This window comes from Chroicocephalus ridibundus, chromosome 7 (genome assembly GCF_963924245.1).
Source record: "Chroicocephalus ridibundus chromosome 7, bChrRid1.1, whole genome shotgun sequence".
Taxonomy (NCBI): Eukaryota; Metazoa; Chordata; class Aves; order Charadriiformes; family Laridae; genus Chroicocephalus; species Chroicocephalus ridibundus.
Genome location: NC_086290.1, coordinates 58452707 through 58460451, shown reverse-complemented (window position 1 = coordinate 58460451; position 7745 = coordinate 58452707). Strand labels below are relative to the sequence as shown.

The window sequence follows — 7745 nt, the reverse complement described above, 5'->3', positions numbered from 1 at the left end:
GCTGTGCAACATGCAGATACTAAAAGGCACGTATTAGGTTTCTTGAGGTGTGGGGTGGAGGGAGATGACAGTTACTAGTGGCAATACAGCCATATGGGACAAAAAAGTGCTGTTTCTTAAGTAGAAGCTGGCTTACAAGTAAATGTATTGCTTTCTCCCACAGGTGTTTTAGATAAACAGATGTGTTTAACTTCCACATTTACATATTAACTAATTATTTTGAGAAGTCAGTAGTTAAATTTGCTTTTAATTAGACAGCCTGCTCATGTAGGCAGGCAGATGTGTGCAGTACTTCAGAGCTCTTAGCGCCCGGACACAATAGCTGATTTTAGTTCCTGTTTGAGTGCTTGTCTAAAATTGCTTGAAAGGAGGTTTCTTGCACACCAGCTGGCTACCCTTTTTCACTTATCTGAGCTGGGACTGTGCAGAATCTCGGTGACCTGGCGCCATTCTTTCCATAAACAAAACATTGGGAAGAAGCTACTCTTCTTAAACCTAGCAGTGGACTCCTTCCCCCATGGGCTGCCCTTCCTCTTCCCTTTCCACAGTGTCTAAAGAGCTGGCAGCAATTCAAGATAATTGGTACTCACTGTTTTCAGCAAGTTAAACAGTGTTCTCCATTTTGTCTTCTTAAGTAACACAAACAATTCACAACTGACTCATCTGTAAACTTCAGCTTTATTTTTTTTTTAAGCTTACAGGTTTATTTTTCTCATTTGTTCCCTGAAGACTTGCTTGTTTGCTCTTTAAGGGGTAGGCCAGGAACTGTTAGTCTTGCATCAGTGGTATAGAAGAGCTGTTAATTACACAGCAGTGTTGGTTCTTCTTTCTGTAAATTATTCAAATATAAACCCACTTCTGTTTGGCTTACCCAGATGGTTTGTGACTCCACGTGACCCAGATACTCCAAAGGAAGGAGTGCTGCTGTACTGCTAAGACATACAAGCTGCAGGTATGGCTAATGCCTAATGACTTAACGAAGGAGGCAGCTGAGGGTTTGGTGCCAAACGTCCAGGTTGTAGAAAGTCTCTGGCAGGTGCAGAAATGACCTATTTAACTGTTCTGTGATCCCAGTTGGCTTTTTGTTTATTCTTGCCCCCCACGTGAAAGGGATCTGGCTAGGAGGGTTCTGATACAACCAGAACTTTCTGCTTGGTCTCGCGACAGGAACACTGTTGAAGAGATGCAGTACGTACAAGTAGTACTACAATACTTGTTGAACAATCGAGTAAACCAGCATTCTTACTCAGTTTCACTTGTACCAGGATCTGTATCTAGTTTGGCTGATATAGGTTGTCAGTTAATTACACTTTTTCTAGTTCTCTGGAGGCTTGTAATTATGGCTGAGTATTTGTGCTGTTGTTCAACACATCGTAGCCTGCTTTACAGATAACACTGCATCACGGGGGGGAAAGGCAAAAGAAAAGTGTAGAATTTTAATAAATATTAAAGTAGCATGGCCGTCCTCATTCCTTTTTTATATTTCTCCGTGCTGCCTGCCCCTTATGCATCAGAGAAGATCTCTGTAAAAAATCGGAAGGGCTGTTCAGCTAAAATTCCAAAATTCTTTCCTGTTGTGATGCCTAGAAAATGCTTACTGAAACTAGACCATCAATAAATGGAGAACATTAATGATGAAGTGATTACAAGTGTATTTTGGGGTTTTGGTAGGCCGATGGGGGGTGGACTTTTTATTGCGCCTGTACCATCTGGTGCCCTGCTCTTGGTACGGTGCCATCACAGTGCAAACAGAGGAGCACCACGAGACTCAGAAATTCGGTGTGTCTTCAGAAGCACGTACGAGTGATTTCAAACCACACCAGAAGGTGCTCGGGTTTTAAAGAGAGGCTGTAATAAGATGCCTTCCTGCACAGGCAAATCCTCTACAAAAGATGAGATTGGTGATTGCCCACATGCAAAACATTGCAGTAGTTTGAAATCTGATCTCTGTTGTTGCTCAGAAATTCAACAAAGACTAAATCTGATCAGGCAGTAATCACTGTTACCTTGCAGTTACTCAAGATGATCAGTAGCACCCATAACGCGGTGGCGGAAGTTAGCTATGTAGCAAAGACGGACACACTTGTCATTAAGCTGTGAAAAATGAGACGGGCCATGTTTCGTGATCTGCCTAGAAACCACAGCCTGTGGCTCTCCTAGGTCTAGGCCTGCTTCTGGTTTTGCCATTTTAACCAACGGGCACAGAAAACAGGCCTGAGGCAGAGTTACTTTTCAAAGATCACTGACATGAAGGTGAAGTCTGGAGAAAATTCTGTAAAACAACACTGTACATAATGTGTTCAAGCATTTATTTGAAATGTGCACTTCAAAGCAAACAAAAAAAATGCTGTTGAATCAGCGTAGAATATTTTGGTGTTTCTGTTGTATCTAGGCAGGACAGATCACTAGCAATGAGGACAGTCGAGGCTCAGCTCTGTTGCACACATGACTTCAGAACACCATCTCGTGACTGTTCCTTGGCCGCTGCCTGTCTCGACTCTCAACCACCCGCTTTGCCCACCGGGTGTCGATCCAGTTGCCGGGACTGTTGACTCTGAAACAAAAGCAAATCGTGCGGGAGCTGAAATAGCGATGACAGGAGTAATGGCTGCTTAGAGACCCCATCAGATTGAAACCCCGTGTTGTCGCTCCCATTCGCTGCCCTGGAGCCGGGTGGGCAGGAGAAGGCACACGTTGCTTTTGGGGTGTGCTGAAGCCAGTGCACGACGGCCCCGTGGTTTCCCCTGCTGCCGGCCTTTCTTCTCCGGCATCTCCCGGCCCTCCAGCTCTTCCTGTCGCCCTCCTGCTGCCAAGGCGGCCATGGTGCTGCTCGACAGCCCACACAAGGCACCACCCGGTCAGGACGCCCCAGCTGAGGGGGCACGGACACCTCAGGGCGATTCACCCCAGCCGCCGGTCGCGTCCTGCCGCCCGGGGGCCAGACGCCTCAGGCGCAGAGCCGCTGAGCCTCCGGCGGGGACGGGCAGCACCGGCGGGGCGGGCCCGGGGGCCGTTCCCCGGCTGTGGCGGGGAGGCGCCGCCGGTATAAAATGGGGCGGAGCGGCCCGGCCCAGCCCAGCGTGTCTGGGGCTCTGGCCGAGGGCAGGCGCGGCCGGGGGGGGACGTGCCGCGCTGATCTCGCGAGAGCGCCCAGGCTCGGGCGGCGGGGCGGGCGGCGGCTCTCGCGAGAGCCGCGGCGCCGGACCCAACATGGCGGAAGGTAAGGGGGGGAGCCCGAGCGAGGGGCCGGGCGGGGCCGCGGCCGCTCGGGGAGCGCCGCCGAGCGGGGTGGCTTCTCCGCTGGCAGGGGGCCGGGGGCAGCCCCCGTGTGAGGCTCCTGCTGCTCCCTTCTGTGGGACCGGGGTCGGCCCTGCCCGCGACGGGTGGGGCAGGCCGCCCCCGAGGTGAACGTGAAATGGCGGGGGGGGTCTCTGCCCTGCCCTGGCCGCGGGCTGCCGCCGCCGGGGGTGGAGCGGGCCTGGCACGGCCGCCTTGGCCCCTCAGGAGGGAGGTTTTTGGCGTAGCTGTGGCTCCGGGCGGTGCGGAGCCCGGCGGGACATCCCGCCGCCCCGGGCCGGCCGGGCGGAGCGGCGGCGGGAGAGGGGTGGCGGCTGTCCCGGGGGAGCAGCGCCCGGCCGGGGCCGCCCCGGGCGCGGGGGGCGGCGGCTTTGCTTGGGGTCAGGCAGAGGGGCTGCGCCGCAGGTCACTTGCTGCTGGGAGTCCTCTTGTCGAATTTGGGCTTTGATGAGATCTGCAGAACTCCTCGACGGCTTTTGCTTGGGTATTTTGTAATTGATAGCTCGGAGGCTATCAATTACACCACTTCCAAATTAATTTAACTGAGGTAATGAGATTTGAAAAAAATACTTGGATCTTTACAGTCCTGCTCCTTTCTGCAAGACAGAAGCTTCCTCTTTTCCTCCCCGGAGGAAACTGAGTCGGCAAACTGAGCTGAAATGCCCCAAGTTACAAAGGAAACTAAGGCTCTAACTTCCAGTCTTAAAAGCACAGCCTTCAGCTCTTGAAGTGCAACTCTCAGACAGTGGTAGAATTTTAAAATCACTTGTGGAAGATTAACAGGGGCGTAGCAGATGCTGATCTCCTGGCATGCATCGGCCAAGGGGATGCTGCAGTCAAGCTGGTGAAATAAATCTTTAGAGCAACTCCTGACTTTGTGTGCTGAAATACCACTGTTTCGTGTTTATCTGACCAGCTTCTTAGGCTTGTTTTAAGCCATGGTGGCCCAGTTATGGTGGGCATTAGATGTCTTCAGGTGGTGAAACTTTCCCTGCTGAGGCTGTGGTTCAGGGTCCTGCTCTGCAGAATGAACCTGCAATTGATGCAAGTCCCGTTTCAGACATCTGTACTTCCCAAAGATTCTTCCCTAACTCAAGTAATTCTCTGATCTTTTGGCTACTGAAAGCACGTGACCAATGAATGATCCTGCATGAACAGGAGCAATAAGCTGGAGTTGCAGCTCTCCCTACTCAATTCCTGTAATATCTGGGCAGAGGGGCTCGTTTTGTCCATTAAAACAAAGTACCTATCTGCAGCAACACTTTTGTACTTAAGAACTGATGGTATTGGAGAGTCAGATGAAAAGTGAAGGCTTATTAAGGAAGGTTATCTGCTCAGAAGCTGAGTGCTTTTTCTTATGGAAATGTTGCTTCTGTGTGCAGAAGTCCCGAATTAGATTTATTGCAATTACGAGCTACTGATTGATTGAACAGTTTATAAAGACAAGAGCTGAGCTTCCTCTTGTAACTCCTGAAAGAGTTCTGTTCCACCAGTACTAGAGGATACTAGGTTACATGCAGGCACAGGTAAAAATTGTTGGATTAACGATTGAGTCTAGAGCAGCAGGAAGTATGCTGTAGTACTTTAGGATGGTTGTCGGGGTAAAGATCATAAGTGTGCAAAAATGAGGAAGAACAGGAAAGCAGTAACTTCTACAGCCTTGGGGAGATGGGAGTCAGTGTGGAACAGTAGGGGAAGGACCTGACTTGAAGGGGATGAGGAAGTAATGTGTTTTTCTGAAATACTTCACTTGGATCCACTTCATAACTAAACAAATGCTTATCCATATTGTTTCTGTCACTGCTTTTGGTGGGTGGGATGGGCAGTGTAATGAGTTCCACTAGACCCTCCCTCTAGTTTGTGGTACACACTATCTGTCACCCCACTGCCTGTTGCCTCCCTACTTATCTCATTGAATTCAGCTGTCTACTTGCTCTCGAGTGCCTTCTCCTTTAAGAAAATGTCTGTAGCCTTTTCTGAAGTCTGTTTTAAAGTCTTTGATATGGAGCATAAACTTCTGCCAGTTCATGAGATGCTAGTTTAGTTGCCAGAAAGATGTTAACAAACACTGCTTTTATTTTCTTGTCCAGCCATCTGTTAAGTCCACACCTGGACTATGGGCTCAGAAAGGGAGTTACTTTGTGTGTGCTTCTCTGCTGAACCCAGGCGTCCTCTTCACTGATGCATGTGGATTGGTGTTTAGCCGGAGACTTACTGGTATCTTCCAGTAAGGCTGTCCTTTCAGTGTCTTCATGCAAGGATCTTCGTTAGATGTGTGTGTGCATGCAGCAATTGTACGTTATACTTGGGAGACAGTCACGTGAATGGTCATGTATAATGTAGACTGGCAATAATATGTGCTCTGTCAAAATGATTGCCAGCTTGCAGATAAAGCGGTCATTTTACATTGATTTTTAAAAAGTGGCTCTTTTTCACCCTTCCAAAATTGAGGACTGGAAATATTAAACTTGGGGCTGTGGTGCTGCTTGTTTAAATGGAGGTGGTGCTTCTACCTGAGATTGAGCAAGTTCCACTTTTAAAGCAACTCTTACTTTAAGTAACTCTCTTATTAACTCTTTTAAAGGGAAAACTTGAGGCTTTCTCTTTTGCAGTGAATGTTGATTAACTGGACATTGAGGAATGTCTTGAATGTGCACTTGAAATGTGCTGTAAGATCCAATACCAACTGCAAGTGTGCAGTAGTATTTCTTACATAGCTACAGGGCGCGCACGTTGTCATGTAGAATAAGAGCCGCTCTTATTTATTGTTTCTGTTTGACCTCAAACCAGGGCAACAGCTCTTATAATTTTTACAGCAAGCATTTACCAGTCCCTCTCGCTGAGGTTGCAGGAGGTGCACGCTGTCAATCTGAAAACAAGACTTTTTCAAGGCCTCAGCTCTTTGAGGTACTTCCACTGCCAGCAGTGACTGTCTTGGATTGCCCTGGAAGCAGCAATAGCAAGCTGGATTGTCGGTTATGCATAAAGCTTAAGCTCTCACTGTTTGAGGGTTTAAGGCAGTTCTGCATTGTGACCTATTGACTTCAGAGTAGTTTGGAGTCAGGGTGCTACCTTCTGGTACTGATTCTTTATTCACACCTCCACAGTCTCGTTGCTTGGCTGGAAGATGCAGTAGTTCTTCAAGATGATATATGCTGTGAGGTTCAGCAGGCAATGTCTTGTTCCTAGCATTTGAGTGGCACCTAAAAAACTCACTGTATGGACAGTGGCGGTGTTCATACACTGCTTTTTGGTGTGGTTCTTGAGTGTCTTTCAGTGATTGCTCTTGGCTTCTATCAGACTTTTGCTCTCCTTACTATAACAGTAGGACTTGCTTTGTGCCACCCTTGACATGTTCCTTATGAATCAGTCAGGAAGAAGCAGTTGCTAAAAAAACATGTCCTTCTAGTTCTGGGAACACTGAAACTGCATTATCCTTAAATAGAAAGAATAGAGCAGAATTTCAAACCCTCTTTGATGGTTGGTGTGGTTTTGGTAGCACGATTCTGAAATCATAGTATGTTTCATTAGAATAAGGGAAGTATCCCAAAAGAGATATCTATTAACTTTTAAAGGATGAAGCTAAATAAAAGACTGTTGAAGGGAGTACGCTGCCAAACCTACTTAAGTAGTATTAACTGAAGAGTAAAATAGGGTAAATTACTGTCTGTCTATCCATTACAGTAGTTCTTAAGTTAAAAGACTTACGAGGGAGCATTTGCTGCAGCAGTCAGTAGAGGACAGACTAAATGAGGCGTTCTCTCTGCAGCCGAGCTAGAGAAAGATGCTCGGCCCTGGGGACCTGTGTTGGAGCAAGGCCAAGGTCAGCTCTGCTGTTGAACTCTTCTACAGAAGCACAAAGAAAACACTGGTCAAGAGAGCTCAGTTTCTCATTGTTTGTAGTAGTGGCTTCCATTCAGTAAATATTTGAGAAAAATTGTTGAACATCGAATTCCTGGCTGATAAGGAGTAATCTTGTAGGAACTTTCCCACTTAAAATCATTGGTTAGCTTCCAAATTTCTCCTCCCTGCCCCCTCTCATTTTAGGACTGGTTTTGGATTTGTACCTTATTTGGAAAATCATCTTGATGATGGGGGGAAATAATCAATTAAGCACAATGATAGCTACGTGCAGTTTGTGCAACTAATCCGTGAACAAGTATTCGTTAAGTTGGACTGTTTTTAAGCACGTGTACAGATGTTTCCTTCCAGCAGTGAAGTAGAGGCTTTTCGTATAGGTGGCCTGGGTTGAGTTCACTGTACTAATTTATCATGACATGTTGTGGAGTGACCATTTAAGTGTGGTGGAAAAGCAGGTTCTGCAATGGGATGGAAATACTTGATCAGGGATCAGATTCCCAGGTGCTGTTGCTGTGCTGCTCCTGAATTCCAATAGCCACCATGGACCTGACCCTGTGTAATGATGCTGTGTCGCTGCAGTGCCTCCG

The 7745-nt window shown here is 47.6% G+C and overlaps 2 protein-coding genes across 2 annotated transcripts in view; one reads left to right on the top strand and one right to left on the bottom strand.

Annotated features, from left to right (window-relative positions):
- Nucleotides 1-2303: 2303 nt before the first annotated feature.
- Nucleotides 2304-7745, bottom strand: part of LOC134519065 (neuferricin) — a 42156-nt gene continuing 36714 nt past the window's right edge. Inside the window, exon 5 of the mRNA XM_063342630.1 lies at nucleotides 2304-2554. The gene's annotated coding sequence lies outside the window, so the exon portion shown is untranslated. The remainder of the gene's footprint in view (nucleotides 2555-7745) is intronic.
- The window catches only part of ANKFY1 (ankyrin repeat and FYVE domain containing 1), a 36192-nt gene continuing 31007 nt past the window's right edge, over nucleotides 2561-7745 (top strand). Inside the window, exon 1 of the mRNA XM_063342626.1 lies at nucleotides 2561-3220. Within this exon, the coding sequence (XP_063198696.1) occupies nucleotides 2821-3220 (400 nt within the window). The 5' untranslated portion in view covers nucleotides 2561-2820. The remainder of the gene's footprint in view (nucleotides 3221-7745) is intronic.